This window comes from Neomonachus schauinslandi, chromosome 14, assembly GCF_002201575.2.
Source record: "Neomonachus schauinslandi chromosome 14, ASM220157v2, whole genome shotgun sequence".
In the NCBI taxonomy this organism is placed as follows: domain Eukaryota; kingdom Metazoa; phylum Chordata; class Mammalia; order Carnivora; family Phocidae; genus Neomonachus; species Neomonachus schauinslandi.
The window spans coordinates 52,302,860-52,319,278 of NC_058416.1; the positions used below are offsets into that span (position 1 = coordinate 52,302,860).

The 16,419-nt window shown below is 34.5% G+C and overlaps 1 protein-coding gene across 1 annotated transcript in view; it reads left to right on the top strand.

The window, feature by feature from the left end:
- SMCHD1 (structural maintenance of chromosomes flexible hinge domain containing 1) overlaps window positions 1-16,419 on the top strand; it is a 145,621-nt gene that overhangs the window by 63,516 nt on the left and 65,686 nt on the right. Inside the window, exons 23-29 of the mRNA XM_021686043.1 lie at window positions 1,585-1,724; window positions 2,333-2,467; window positions 5,164-5,391; window positions 10,266-10,414; window positions 11,537-11,625; window positions 12,370-12,488; window positions 15,542-15,709. Coding sequence (XP_021541718.1) covers window positions 1,585-1,724; window positions 2,333-2,467; window positions 5,164-5,391; window positions 10,266-10,414; window positions 11,537-11,625; window positions 12,370-12,488; window positions 15,542-15,709 — 1,028 coding nt within the window. The remainder of the gene's footprint in view (window positions 1-1,584; window positions 1,725-2,332; window positions 2,468-5,163; window positions 5,392-10,265; window positions 10,415-11,536; window positions 11,626-12,369; window positions 12,489-15,541; window positions 15,710-16,419) is intronic.

The window sequence follows — 16,419 nt, forward strand, 5'->3', positions numbered from 1 at the left end:
GTAAACTTGTCCTGTCCTTCAGTTTCCTCATGTGTAAAATGAAATAATATCTACTTTCTCACAGTTGTTGTGAGGATTGAATGAGTTAATATAGGTAACCCTCACTTTGCAAGATTTTGTGGTAACTGAATGGAGGATGACAGTTCCAATATGCATGAGTTCTCGTTAACAGTACTGTGCAAAGTGAGAACTGCAAGTGCTTGTAAAACACAACAGTGCTTGGTATGTCAGTTTTAGCTCTGTTATTAATAATACTATAATCATACCTTTGTCCACATATGACCTTTTGTACTGTTTTTAAATGAAATGATACATAGTAGCTATGTCCTTTCACAAATTCAAGTTGTTTGGTTTCCCTCAAGCACAAATTGATAAAAGATGTCAAAATTAGCACACTGGTAGAAGTATAAGAATAAAATTGTTGAGGCACCTGGCTGGCTCAGTTAGAAGAGCATGTGGTTCTTGAATCTCGGGGTCATGAGTTTGAGCCCCACGTTGAGTGTAGAGATTACTTACATACATACTTAAATACAGAAGCAAACTTAAAAATTATTACATACTAATAAACACAATGCTTTTATTTTAGAGGTTAGATAAAAGGTATAGATTTGGGTAGTGAAATTCTTAATAACCAGGTAGTTTGACATTGTTTTGAATTTGAGAATGAAAATTGTAAAGTAGGAGGTAGCATGGTATAATGATAATTGTCAAGAGGTTTCAGATTACTCAGGACATTAACCTGAGCCTGCCACTTACTAGTCATATGACCTGGACAAGATACTTAATCTCTCTGAATTTGTTTCCTCATTTACAAAATGAGGATGGTAATATTACCCTCTTCATTAAGATCATTGTGAAGATTATATAGTGCTTAAAACTTGACATGTTGCTTGGCATGTAGTAAAAAGTAAATAATAACTAATGTTACTATAAAGTAAGTAACTGTTCAGTAACTGAATTTTTGTTACTAGCATTTAGCATAAATTGTATTTAAAAATATCAGTGTTTATAGAGCACATCAAGGCATATTGCTATAGAAGTGTGAACTCTGATTAATCTTAGAGGAAACTTGTGTAGCTTGCTTATAACATCAAAGTCGTGGGCAATCAAACAAGTAAATTATTTGGTTATATCATGACATGCACTGATCCTTTGAACACTTACCTAAAATGTGTGTTTTCTCTTAACATATTTTTGAGAAATCAGTCATTGTGTAAAGTTAAAGTGAATAAATAAAAAAGTATTTTTAAAAAACTTTTCTTCTTGAATACTTTTTTCCAGGATCTCTTTTAAGGTTTTACACCTTGAGGTGATTTCTAGCATTAGTTACAATAATGTCATAGCTTGTTGGGTAAAACTAAGTCTAGACATCAAACATTTTACTCAGTTGAGACAAATCTGGTCATTTATAGAATCTGTGCATTTTAGAGATAGAAATGGTTAAACATGGGTATTGCTTATTTTTTTCCTTTCTTAGCATTAAGATACTAAAACTTGAAATGTTAAAAGCTTTTTTTCCTTGCTGTTTCAATATTTCAGTCTTAGAAACTTGAATCTGTATTTCATTATATAATTCTCTGGTAGGTCCCCCTCATCGATTGAAAGTGAAACCTGATTCTGAAATTTTAGTTATAGAAAATGGAACAGCTTTCCCATTTCAGGTAGAAATTTTGGATGAATCAGACAATATAACAACACAACCAAAATTGATTGTTCATTGTAAGGTAAGTTATTGTAAGATAAAAATACGTAGATTTTATTTTGAGTAATCTGGTAGTAAATGGACATAACTATCTCTTAGCTACTTTATAGTGAGACTTATATCGTATTTAGATCTTTAATGATTACTCCATGGAGAAACTTGTGGGTATCTCATTGCCTATACTTTTTGGCCAGTAAAGGCATCATCTATACCAAGTTTCATAAAGAAATTCATAGAACATTCCCCCCCCCTCCTTTCTTGATCCATTTCCCTCAATTTAGCTGAAGTATTTATGAATAGAATGATAGAAATGTCTTTTAGGGTTCAGGATGCGTAGACAAATGAAGGTAAGTAAAAGAGCACAAAAAGGAAAGGAAAACCCAAATAACACAAAGTTAAAAAAAAAAATAGTGGTTGAGGAAGTTGGTGTTTCAGAAGACATAAATTTTAGAATTATAAAAAATTACTCTTCATTCAGAAATTGTCTAGAATATTGGTGAATTCTATTTTATTTTTTCCAGTTTATAGCCAGAAATAGTAGCTGTAGTGGATTATTTGAAAATTTAACAATTATTGAATAATTTGTTACATTTGATTGGGGTCTTAAATTATTTTGTATGTTTTCAAAAGTTTTTAGGTGCTCCAAATCTTCCAATCTACGTTGTAGATTGTAGCAGTTCTGGAACCAGTATTTTAACAGGATCTGCAATTCAAGTACAGAACATTAAAAAAGACCAGACTCTTAAAGCAAAAATTGAAATACCTGTAAGTTGTTATTCATTGATTTTATATTGTTTTCATACAAATCTTTCATAACAGCTTTATAGTATTTTATGTAACATTTGACTTTTAAAAATGAGGTGTCTGTGGTTCTTTTAGCTAAAGTAAAAAAAGGCAACATGAAATGGTATAGTAACATTTTGTATTAGTAATTTTCTTAATTAACCCTTTTATAGGGGCACCTGGGTGGCTCAGTTGGTTAAACGTCCAATTCTTAGTTTTGGCTCAGATCATGATTGTGGGATCCTGGGATCAAGCACCGCATCAGGCTCCGTGCTCAGTGTGGAGTCTGCTTGAGATTCTCTCTCTCTCTCTTTGCCCCTCCCACTCATGCTGTCTCTCTCACTCTCTAAAATAAATACATAAAATCTTTTTTAAAATGTGGCATTTATATGTCAGTTTTATTTATTTATTTATTTATTTATTTTAAAGATTTTATTTATTTATTTGACAGAGAGGTAGACAGAAGAGCACAAGCAGAGGGACTGGCAGAAGGGAGAGGGAGAAGCAGACTCTGCACTGAGCAGGGAACCCGATGTGGGACTCGATCCCAGGACCCTGAGATCATGACCTGAGCCGAAGGCAGACGCTTAACCATCTGAGCCACCCAGGCGCCCTCAGTTTTATTTTTTTGTTTCTTATAGTTTATACTGTTTCTTAGAAAGTCTGGTAAACCACCACTGAAGGACATATAAACAATTTATATGTATAATTTAAAAAATAAATATGTGATTAGTATTTTCATATAAAGAGATTTCTGTGGTAACGTACTAGTAGGATACTTGTTACTGGATAAATACATCATGGTGGAAGGTGAAGCCAGCCTGGAGGAGGGCAAGCAGTTGTTGTGAGCAGTTGCTCTCCTAAGATTGCAAAATGGGACAACAAATACTTAAGGAAAATATTTAAATGTAATTTCTCCATTATTGATATGGTAGATGATGAATAACCTAACCTAACCAGTTGGTTAACTGATGCTTTCCTACTAATACATCAGTTAACATACCTTGAGCTTCAAAAGGGTAAAAGACAGCTTTTATTTTTTTTTTCACTAGAATGAGATGACTCTTGACTTCATTCCACTTCTTATCAAGCTGCTTATATTGATAACCTTCAAATCCCTCTTACGCACTTTTTTTTTGTTATGCATTTTTTAAATTCAGTAATGTGGGCAACTTGTTTTTGAGCATACTCTCTTGCAAAAGATCAGGAAGATTCAGGAAGGAAAGACTTAGAGTTAGGGAGGAATCTGGGTTTGGAAGCAAAGAGTAGTGAGCATCAGGAATTACGTAAATTCTATAGAGCAGTGACAGGCGGAAGACCGAGAATCTAGATCAATTAGGACAAAGATCAAAGTATACTTTAAAATACGCAGTTAGAAAATGTTAATCCGAAGGCAGCAACTGGAGTTTGAATCAGGTAAATGCAATATGGTTATTTATCAATAAGGGTGGGTTATTTACCTAATATTTGGTGAGGTAGGAATTTTATGAAAGTCATTAGTCATGTAGATGGGCTTAGATAGGAATGTTTGCAACTGGATAACAAAGGAGAAATGGGCTAAATAGATGTAAAGGTATTTTAGGCTTAGGCTTATTTTGAATTTTGTGTATCCCGTGGAATGCACTATAACCTAGATTATGAAATAATGTAATGTTTTAATTTTTTGTGCCTTTAAAATCAATTTAGTATAATACAGCTCATCCTTACTAATATGTGGGACATTGATGTGCCCATAATAAATTATAAATGTGCCAGCTCATCTTTCAGGGCATCTACAGTCCTCATTTAGCTATAAAGAGCCTTATTCACTTACCCTAATGTATTGTTTCAGTGTAAATAGTATATTTTATGTCAACTATTTGTCTCTGATTTTATGGGAAGTTCTTAATTTCTTACATCTTTATTCTTATTAATAGATGCTAGTTACTGAATCTGTCTGAATCTGTCATGTGATTCCAAAGAAGAGGAAGAGAATCATTTTAAATCCAAATATGCTAGTTTTTGGCTTTAAGGATGTGGCTTATAGGGGCGCCTGGGTGGCTCAGTTGTTAAGCGTCTGCCTTCAGCTTAGGTCATGATCTCAGGGTCCTGGGATCGAGCCCCAGGTTGGACTCGCTGCTCTGTGGGAAGCCTGCTTCTCCCTCTCCCACTCCCCCTGCTTGTGTTCCCACTCTTGCTGTCTCTCTCTCTCCGTCAAAATAAATAAATAAAATCTTAAAAAAGAAAAAAAGAATGTGGCTTATGCTTACAACTTGATAGTATAATATTAATAGTATAGTGTCTTCTTAATGCCAAAACCTATGAACGTTGACAGCGTGTATAAGATGATCTTCCATAGTATTGGAAGTAAATCCTTAAGCAATGTAGAAGACTCACCATTAAAGCCCCAAAATAGGGGGAGCCTGGGTGGCTCAGTCGTTAAGCGTCTGCCTTCGGCTCAGGTCATGATCCCAGAGTCCTGGGATCGAGCCCCACATCGGGCTCCCAGCTCAGCGGGAAACCTGCTTCTCCCTCTCCCACTCTACCTGCTTGTGTTCCCTCTCTTGCTATGTCTCTCTCTGTCAAATAAATAAATAAATAAATAATCTTTTAAAAAAATAAATAAATAAAGCCCAAAAATAATTTTCAAAAAGTGCAGATGTCATTGAATATATTTTTGTGTTTTTCTCTTTCCTTAGAGTTGTAAAGATGTGGCACCCGTGGAGAAGACTATTAAGTTGCTTCCTAGTAGCCATGTTGCAAGATTACAGATATTCAGTGTGGAAGGACAAAAGGCAATCCAGATCAAACATCAGGATGAGGTTAATTGGATAGCAGGCGATATTATGCATAATCTTATTTTTCAAATGTATGATGAAGGAGAAAGAGAAATTCATATAACATCAACTTTAGCAGATAAAATTAAAGTAAGTATCTCAGATTAGTTATCTGAAGAATTTTGTTCATTTTATGATCGATTGTAAGACTCTGAATAAGAAGTATTATAGGGTAGCTTCTAAGAAGAAGCTTATCACAGAAAAATAATATTGTTATTTAAAATTCCAGGCTAAATAAGAATTCGTTTCATGCTCTAGATTGAAATGTGAATGATTCATATGCGACAAAGTCATACTTAGAAAAATGATTTTGACACTTAACAAATGCCAAAGATTGGAATTCTCTTCTGGTTATGCACTTGCTGACCAACTGTATTTCTGCAGTCACAGTCAAGATCATCTTACCAAAGCAATGTATTTGTAACTGTTCTGAAGGCGCTAAACAAAAAGTCTGTTAAAGGCAAATGGTGAAACATTACTGTTTTAACTACAGCTCCCTAATTTGACCATTTGAAATTGGCATACCACTCTCTAAAAGCATGATCTTAGAAAACAGTTTTGTAGATTCTCAGTAGCTTCATAGGGTCCTCATCAATCTGCTGTAATTTAAATTCATCATTAGTACCTTGTTAGGGTGAATCTATATATAGAAACTTAACATCTCTTAGGAAAACCAAATCAAAATACATACTTATCACCTAAGGTAGACCTCTCTAGTACTCTTCTTATGATTGATTAAAGGAATAGTTGGCATTCTGTGCTTACTCTTTTCAAGGTCAGTCAGTTCTACTATAATGAAACGCATGCATTTCTTAAAATCACTGTGCCAGATAAAAAGGTGCCATAAAAATCACAGGGCTCATGGGGAAAATGGGAATTAGAGGCACAGTACTCAAACTTTATCAGTCACCTATTTAAAAAAAGATAGGAAACTAATAAAGTAGCACCAAAAATAGTAACAATAACACATATTAAATGATTAAGAAGTCCATAAACACTACAATAATATGTCAGTTTACTTTGTGGAAGTGAGTACAGGAAAGGTTGCAGCTTGTGAGTTACTGTGAAGTTATGGAAACTCCACTAAATGTGGCCATGTATATGGCTCAATATACATAATCACCCAAGGTGGCTGGTAGGTTTGAGTTGTGTCGTTCGTGTATTTCCATGGATTGGTTTAGCTGGGTACAGTTTTCCGTGTTCACATACTGTTTTCATGGATGATATTGTGCATTAGCAAAAGTAAAATTTCTTCGTACTCAAACTGTTCCCTAATATTTTAATAGCATTGCAACAAATTTGCATTTTCAAACCAAGCAGTATAGCAGAACTAACTGTACTTTTTTCCTTGACGCCCATAGAGAAAAAGCTCAAATCTTATGTGAGAAAATAATGTTTAAAAAATTCACTGTTCTTTAAGTCAGTTAGAGACAAAACATCCCCCCTTTTCTGGAAAGCCAACATTTGCACACCCTTATATAAGGGGGTCCCAATTAACTAAATTTGTAGAGTTGCTGTGTGGGACAGGAGGTAGAAATTATTTCTTTGTACTATTTTATCCTGTAGCCATCTGGAGTTTCCAGATATAGGATCTGATATTTTGTAAGAATTTTGTTCAACAGGGTTTAGCTGATCTTATTTTTAACTCTTACTTGAAATATTCCTTGCCCCAGCCGGTTTAGTTTTTCCCTCTCTATTGAGGGACTGGAGGATTGATAGAGACCTAACCCTGATCCTTCTTGGAAGGGGAGGCAAGCCATTTTTGTCTGTATCAGCAGATGTGAAGTTGAGTGGTTTAAAAGTGGTACTAGGAACCCGGCTTCTGAACTGGTTCCTTGCTTTCTCATAGTTAGGTTCCCACATTCTAGCTTCTTATCAAGGTTAAGAAGAAACTTTGAGTGGAGAGCCTCCACCTGTATATAACTTCTTTTTGCCATTCTCTAAGCATGTGACCAGCATTTGACATATTTTGCTTCAAATTTAGTAGTTATATATTTGTTGGGTTACAAAGATTTTTAAACATGCAACTCTATTGGCAATAAAATATTAAATACTACTCTTTTGTTAAATGTATAATCATTAATGTGATTTTGTGGTCTTCAGAGAATTCTCCAATATTGAAGAAAGTGAACCCTATCCGAGCTGGGAATCCATTGAAGGGATAACACAGCTAAAGTGAGGGAAGAAAAGCCTTTTTGAAAAGTGTAAATTCTGCTTCTTCCATTATGTAAAAAAAAAAAAAAGTGTATATATACACACACATATATATGTAAAGAATAAAACATGGTTTAAAAGATAAAAAGGTAACTAAGATTAGAACAGTATAAACTAGGGTCAAAATATTAGAATATCAATGATTTAAGAATCACAACTATGGAAGGCTAAAAAAGTTGAACTAAAAATTCTTACATAGAAAGGATTGGAAGTTTAAAAGTAGGATAGAGTAAGATACTCAACTTAAAAAAGGGATCAAGTAACAATATATGGAATGCAGGAGATGAAAAAATAGAGCTAAAAGCATCCAAGAATGAATGAAGACCAAAAGGTGGCCAGAATGGTAGTTAAGTAAACATAACTTGTTTTCTCATCTTGCTGAATAGGCATTAACCTACATCTTATTCAAAGCCCATATTAATAAATTTCTTTTAACAAACAATTTGAATATCACCTCCCAGAATTGATCATATGATTTGATCTGTATGGTATTTTATTTTTTTAATTTTTTTTTAGAGTGCCCACATGAGCAGTGGGGTGGGGGGTATAGAGGGAGAGAGAATCTTAAGCAGGTTCCATGCTTATGCTGTGGGACGTGAGGCTCAATCTCACGACCCTGAGATCACAACCTGAGCTGAAATCAAGAGTTGGACGCTTAACCGACTAAGCCACCCAGGCACCCCTGATTCTGCTTTTTGTTTATTCATTTGGTTGGATGATTTTTTTGTTTTGTTTTTTTGGATGCTACTTATGAGTGGAATCATACGGTATTTTTCTTTCTCAGTCTTATTTCACTCAGTATAATACTCTCCAGGTCCATCCATGTCTCAGATGGCACAATCTCATCCTTTTTTATAGCTGTGTAATATTCTGTTGTATATATACACACCATATTTTCCTTGTCATTTGTCTATTGACGGACACTTAGGTTGCTTCCATATCCTGGCTATAGTAAATAATGTTGCAGTAAACCTAGGGTGCATATGTTTTTTCAAATTAGTGTTTCATTTTCTTTGGGTAAATACTCAATGGAATTATGGGATCATACGGTAGTTCTATGTTTAATTTTTTGAGGAACCGTCATGCCGTTTTTTTTTGCAGTGGCTGCACCAGTGTACATTCCCACCAACTGCACAAGGATTCTTTTTCTCCACGTGCTCGGCAACACTTGTTATAACTTGTGTTTTTTATTTTAGTCATTCTGACAAGTGTAGAGTGATACCTCATTGTGGTTTTGATTTGCATTTCTTTGATGATGAATGATGTTGCACATTTTTTCATGTGTCTCTTGGCCATCTATGTCTTCTTTGGAGAGATACATATTCAGGTCTTGTGCCCATTTTTTAATCAGACTGGGGTTTTTTTTGGTGTTTTTATGCATTCTTTATGTATTTTGGATACTAACCCTTTATCGGATATGTCATTTGCAAGTGTCTTTTCTTACTCAATAGGTTGTCTTTTTGCTTTGTTGATGGTTTCCTTTGCTATGCAAAATCTTTTTATTTTGATGTAGTCCCAATGTTTATTTTTGCTTTTGTTTCCCAGGTCTTAGAAGACAAATCTAGAAATATGTTGCTTTGGCCAATTTCAGAGAAATTACTGCCTGTGTTCTCTATTAGGATTTTTATGGTTTCAGGTCTCACATGTAGGTCTTTAATCCAATTTGAGTTTATTTTTGTGTATGATGTTAGAGAATGGTCCAGTTTCAAAAAAAAAAAAGTCCAGTTTCATTCTTTTACATGTAGCTGTCCAGTTTTCCCAGCACCATTTATTGAAAAGATTATCTTTTCCCATTGTATATTCTTACCTCCTTTGTCATAGATTGGGTTTATTTCTGGGGTCTTTATTCTCTTCCATTGATCTGTGTGTTTATTTTTGTGCCAGTACCATACTGTTTTGATTACCTCAGCTTTGTATGTCTTAAAATCTGGTATTGTGATACCTCCAGCCTTGTTGTTCCTTCCCAGGATTGCTTTGGCTACTCCAGGTCTTCTGTGGTACCATTACAAATTTTAGTGTTATTTGTTCTAGTTTTGTGGAAAATGCTGTTGGTATTTTGGTAGGGAATGCATTGACTGTACATTTCTTTGGGTATTATTGACATTTTAATGATATGAATTCTTCCACTTCATGGGCATGAAATATCTTTCCATTTGTGTCATCTTTAATTTCTTTCATTAGTGTTTTATGGTTTCTGGAGTTATAAACCAAGTTTATTCGTGTTTTATTCTTTTTGGTGCAGTTGTAAATGGTACTTTTTAAATTTCTCTTTCTGTACTTTGTTATTACTACCAATTTCTGGGTATATCCTGCCACTTCACTGAATTCTTTCATTCTGGTTTTTCAGTGGCATCTTTAGAAAGGAAGAAACTTCTTTTTTTTTTTTTTTTAAAGATTTTATTTATTTGAGAGAGAGAGAGAGCACAAGAGGGAGGAGTGAGAGAGGGAGAAGCAGACTCCCCGCTGAGCAGGGAGCCCGATGCGGGACTCGATCTCTGGACTCCAGGATCATGACCTGAGCCGAAGGCAGTTGCTTAACCAACTGAGCCACCCAGGCGCCCAAGGAAGAAACTTCTTAATCTTACTAATATATAAACCACCACCATTTGTGTTCATAAAGGGACTTTTTCCTTGGAGGTGGGGAAGATGAGTTTATAACTTAACTTTGATTCTTCAGTAAGGTAAGTGGCAGTAGGAGGACATTAGACTAAGCTTTATATTTTTCTTAGATAATATAATTTTTCTTTTAGGTTAATTGGACTCCTGAGATTAACAAAGAACACTTGCTACAGGGTCTGCTTCCTGATGTACAAGTACCAACATCTGTGAAAGATATGCGTTATTGCCAGGTTTCATTCCAAGATGATCATGTGTCTTTGGAAAGTGCATTTACAGTAAGGTTTGTGAGCATATTATATTTTGAGGTATTTCAGAATTCGGCATATGATAACAAAAAGGCTTTTCTCCAAAGCACACTAGTGAAAGTTGTTTTTAATGTAGAAAATAATTGCAATTTCTATGAAATATGGTATGTTGTCTTTGGAATAAAACTTCACTGGAGATAGTGACTAATTCATCAGTCTTTCACCTCTTTGGTTAAGTTCATTCCTAAGTATTTTATTCTTTTATATATCTTGTGCTTAATTGGCTCTCTGGTATCTGTGAGAACTAGAACTGTCATTAAAGGAAAGCCCTCCTAGTGCAGGCAGCAGTGAAAATGCCTGTAAAATGACAGACGTGAAAAACATAAAATAGAGTGTGATCAGTCAGTGTGTTCACAGGGAATAATTCTTTCATTGCCTAGTGATGATTTTTAAACCTGTGTCCAAACAGACCTAATACGTATTACTGAAAGAAAAGGGAAAGATTTATGTGAATATATATATAAAAATCTTTCATCCTGGCCTGTCAGTTCCTTGCTCAACTTGTTCCAGTAACCTCATTCACTTGAATTCTTCCATCCATTTTTATAGTATTTCCAGGCTCCATATTTGAGATAATTTTTTTTTGAGAGAGAGAGAGAGCATGCACGCAAGTCAGGGGTAGGGGCAGAGAGAGAGGGAGAGAGAGAATCCCAAGCAGGCTGCACACACAGCGCAGAGCCCGATGTGGGGTTTGATCTCACAATCCCGAGATCATGACCCTAGCTGAAGTCAGGAGTTGGTCGCTCAACCAACTGAGCCATCCAGGCGCCCCTGAGATAAAATTTTTAGATATACTACTCTCCACCCACAGCCAGATCTCTTGATGATGAGTTATTCTTACCTGCCTTTTCTTTCTCAGTTCTCTTGTCCTAATTCCTTTTAATCTAGCATAGATGCTATGATGTAACACTTCTTTGCAAGCTGTCTTTCTCGGTTTCCATTTGGGTTAATAGTGTAATGTTCTATAAATTGGAGGAGTGTTGTTGTATTTAAGTTTTAGAAAACGAGTGTTAAATATATATATATGTTACTCTTTAGCATTTTTCTCTACAATCAGTGGTATAACTAGAGCCTTTTAACTTGTTAACTCATTTCAGACCACTTCCTGATGAACCTAAACATCTGAAATGTGAGTTAAAAGGAGGAAAAACAGTACAGATGGGCCAAGAGCTTCAAGGAGAAATAGGTTAGTATGATCTGCTTTTTTCTTTAAAATACTTCTATAATATGTGCTTATATTTGTGTTTTGGCATATGTGATCTGAAAGGAAACTTTGGTTTTATATACATTTATTGTTTTAAAAACCACTGTTGGAAAAGATTGCTATATTTTCTGCCTAGGCTGACAACTTTAAAATCAGTTTGGCAGGGGCGCCTGGGTAGCTCAGTTGGTTAAGCATCTGCCTTCGGTTCAGGTCATGATCTCAGGGTCTACTGTTCCCCCTGCTTGTGCTCTCTCACTCTCTCTCTCAAATAAATAAAATCTTAAAAAAAAGAAAGAAAAAAAATCAGTTTGGCAAAAAGAGTTTCATGGAAAAATAACTGGCTTTTGTTAGAAGTAATAATAGTTAATATTAAAAGTAAAGTAAATGTATCAATGGATTCATATCAATAATCAATGGATTATTTTTCTTGTATCTAGACTATTACATAATACTAAATTATTTTCTTCAAATTTTGATGGTAGAAAATCTGATTAACATCAACACCATGTTAAATATAAATATATAAACGTACTTAAGTAGATTATTGATTTTTTTGGTGGTGATTATAAAAGAAGCAAGTATGATTACTTTTTACAAAATAATACATAAGAGAACAAAGTTAGTGGTTTTCTAAGCATAATTTTAAGTGTATAAATGTATTTATAGATGTTTATATCTTTTATTAAAAGATAACAGTTTAATTTTAAGCTGTCCTTTTTTATATAGTTGTAATAGTTACAGATCAGTATGGAAATCAGATCCAGGCATTTTCACCAAGTTCTTTATCTGCCTTGGGAATTGCTGGGATTGGACTTGATAGCTCTCATTTGAAAACTACCTTTCAGGTATGGCTTCTTTTCATAGCAGTTGGCTTATACCATTGTTTTACAATTAACAAAATTTGGGAAAACTAAAATAACTAAAAAGTTTGATTTTTGTGTTTACAATGCAAAATCATAAAAGGCATTATAAAGGTTTTGTAATGACAAACTTTGAACATACACAAAAAATAGAATAGCATAAATAATTCCCATGTTCCCATCACTCAGCCTCAATAATCGTCACTTTCACCTTTACTGTAATCATTTTGAAGCAAATTCCATACATTATATCATTTTATCCATAAATATTTTAATATGTATATAGAAGTAGTTTTTCATAATTAGTAAAATTTAGTAGTGCTTACATCCTGCATTAAATAGGATGCTGGGGGAAAAAACTAATTGGGCAGGTTTGTAGCTGTGCAGTTAATTGAGATTAGCTTGAAAAATAAGAATCTCAGTGGAGATTTGCTTGCTTCAATTTAAAAGAAGCAAGCAAATATGATGTATTCTGCTTGGAGAGATCAAAGACAAATTTGGGGGAAATTTTTTACTTTCTTTGCCTAGGCTGACATAACTTTAAAATCGGTTTGGACTGATTTCAGTTTGGACTGAATGTTGGACCTTCAAGGAACCTTCCAGGCCAGAGTAGATGAAAGAGGAGGAATTCTAAGGCCAAGTGAAGTTGAATCCATTTAGAGCACTTAATGCTTTTTTAAAACTCTTATTACTTTTAGAGCCTCCATTACAGTTTTTAACTTGACAAAGTAATCACAAGCCTCTTTGTTGCCCTTCCTTACTATAGTTTCTATTCTCACTAATATGTTCAACACAACTCAGTATATCTTAGGAGTGCTGAATAACTTTTCATGATGTTTTGTTTACTTTACAAAGATAACGTTTAGTGTTTGACTTTCAGGTTCTTCCATTATTTATTTTCACCCTATGTATATCCGAAATCAGAAGATAACTATGTTTTGCTGTTATGCATGAACAGTCTCTACTTTATGCATAGACACCCATATACATTCAGTAATTTCTCCTAAATTGTAACCTGCCTTCCTACATTTGCAGTTTTCCCCATCTGTTAGGGTCCTATCAGCATGTTAACATGCTGTCATATCTTTCATCTTAAAAAACAAATTACCACTTCCCCCTCCCATACCAATCAGAGCATCCTTTGGCGCTAATTCCCTGTCCATCTATTGCTCTATTTCTCTTCTTTCTATAGTATATCTCCTTGGAAGAGTTGTACATACTCAGTTCCCGACCCCACATCCTTTTTTGTCATTCTCAGGCAAGGCACTCTCATCATATTTTTTTTGCTCTGTTTCACCTGACCAAATACATTGTCAATTTTCCATTCTCATTTCTATCAGCATTTTAAACTATAAATTTAGACTTCCATTTCCTCAGTATGGCCTAAAATATCCTAAAGTATTATACCGAAGCATAATCTCACACCTTTCTCCTCCCATAGCTCATTCTTCAGCCAAGGTGACTTACTTACTTCCTATTGTCATTTTACAACAGATGTATACTATCTTGACTCAGTTTCACACACTTTCCCCAGTCTCTACAGAAAGAAAATGGAACCTTTTATTTTAAAACTATTTTTTTAAAAATAGTGGTTTGGCGGGGGGGGGAATAAAAAGTAGTTTTAATATGTCATCATCCCTTCAAATTATTTCTGCATTTACATAAATGTACTGCCATTCTGAAGTACATTCCTTTGATAATTTCAGCATTAGACCTTAGAGAGTGCCTTTCAGAATTTTATATTTGATTCTGTTTGGACTCATCTACAATTTGTAAATGCATATACAAATTTAATTTTCAAGATTGGAAGTAAAACCGAGATAACTTCCAAGATGACTTAAAGAAGAAATCATGTCTTCAAAAGGGCTGTTGGTGGTGGGCACCTGGGTGGCTCAGATGGTTAAGCGTCTGCCTTCGGCTCAGGTCATGATCTCAGGGTCCTGGGATCGAGTCCCACATCGGGTTCCCTGCTCAGTGCAGAGCCTGCTTCTCCCTCTCCCTCTGCCACTCCCTCTGCTTGTGCTCTTCTGTCTATCTCTCTGTCAAATAAATAAATAAAATCTTTAAAAAAAAAAAAAAGTGCTGTTGGTGTTTGACTAATAAATGTGGAATTCTAGGTTAGACTTTACATATTTTCAGTTTTCAGTATGTTTTACTAATGAATATTTAATTTGTTTTCCAAATATTGAAAGATTCTTTGCTCATTGGGGTTTGGGTAGAAATTAATTTTAAATTATTTTTGCAATATCTTTGTACAGAAAATATTCTGCAAACAGTTGTTTGAGAATGTAAAACATGAAATTTTAACTCTGATTTTTAAAATCTGATGGAATAGATTTGTACTCATAGAAATTTAAGATGACAAAATTATTAAGGGTAATTGTTAAAATGTGAATGGTATAAGTGCTTCTGCCAGTATGGAATTAGTTATTATCATTAGATCACATTGTGGAAATTACAGGCTAGATTCCCATTAATAAGATGTGAACCAGAGATTGAGCAGTAACAAATCAAAGCCCCTACCTTCTTGGAGATCACCTTATAATGGGAAGAGTGGTAAGAAATGAGTGATAAGAAAAAAAATAAAATGGGGTAATGGAAACAGTGCCATTATATAGGGTGGTCAGAGAAGACCCCTTTGATCATGGTATCCTATATGAGAGACCTAAAGAAAGGCCATGTAGATTGGTAAAGAATCTTGCAAACATCAGGAAAGAACAAGTGCAAAGGGTATTGGGTAAGCACTTGCTTTGCTGTTTGGGTAGTAAAAAGGAGACCATGTAAATAAGAGGGAAATTAGGAAAAAATAAGGTAAAAGGACATAGCCAGAACCTTTTAGAGCTCTCCCTCGCAAAAAAAAAATTCAGTTTCTCTTCTAAAGGAAATGAATTTCATAGTGTATTAGTATGTGTGCAAGTTATTTGTCATTGTTCTATGCAGCAGCATATCTATATGCACATGGGTAAATGACATTTTTTTTTCTTTTTGAAAATTAAGCATAATATCCTATCTTTTCTTGATGTACTTTTCTTCACTAGGAAAATACACAAAGTATAAGTGTAAAAGGCATCAAGTTTATTCCAGGCCCTCCTGGAAATAAGGATCTTTGTTTTACTTGGCGTGAATTTTCTGACTTTATTCGAGTGCAGCTAATTTCTGGACCACCAGCAAAACTTCTTCTTATAGACTGGCCAGAATTAAAGGAGGTAAGTAACTCTGCCTTGTTTGAAAGAATTTACTATCATATGGCTTATTACTTTCAGATTATCGGTGGATCAGAAAAGATATGTTTTATTGTTGAAATAATAACAAATAGCAATAGTAATAAAAGGACAAAGTAATATGATTCTTAATAATTCATTATTTAATTCATTACTTGTGTCCTCATTTGTTAAAAAATAGTGTAATAACATCATGATGAGTACTATGTAATGTACAGAACTGTTGAATCACTCTGTTGTATACCTGAAATTAATACAACACTGTATGTTAATTTTACTGGAATGATTGACACCTTAAAAATTTTATTACACGGGCACCTGGGTGGCTCAGTCCGTTAAGCATCTGCCTTCAGCTCAGATCATGATCCCAGGGTCATGGGATCGAGCCCCATGTCTGGCTCCCTGCTCAGTGGGGAGCCTGCTTCTCCCTCTCCCTTAGCCACTCCTCCTGCTTATGCACTCTCTTTCTCTCTGTCAAATAAAATCTTTTTAAAAATTTAAAAAAATTTATTACAGAAATTTTCAAACACGTGTAAAAGTGAAAATAGCATAATGAATCCCAAGTTTCAACGGTTACTATTTTTTCCCAATTTTGTTTCATTGTTCTGTCTTACTGTCTTAAATGTTTTCTCTGGAGTTTGAAAAAGCATATTAGATATCAAGTAATTATATGCATAAAAATCTTGGTATGCCTT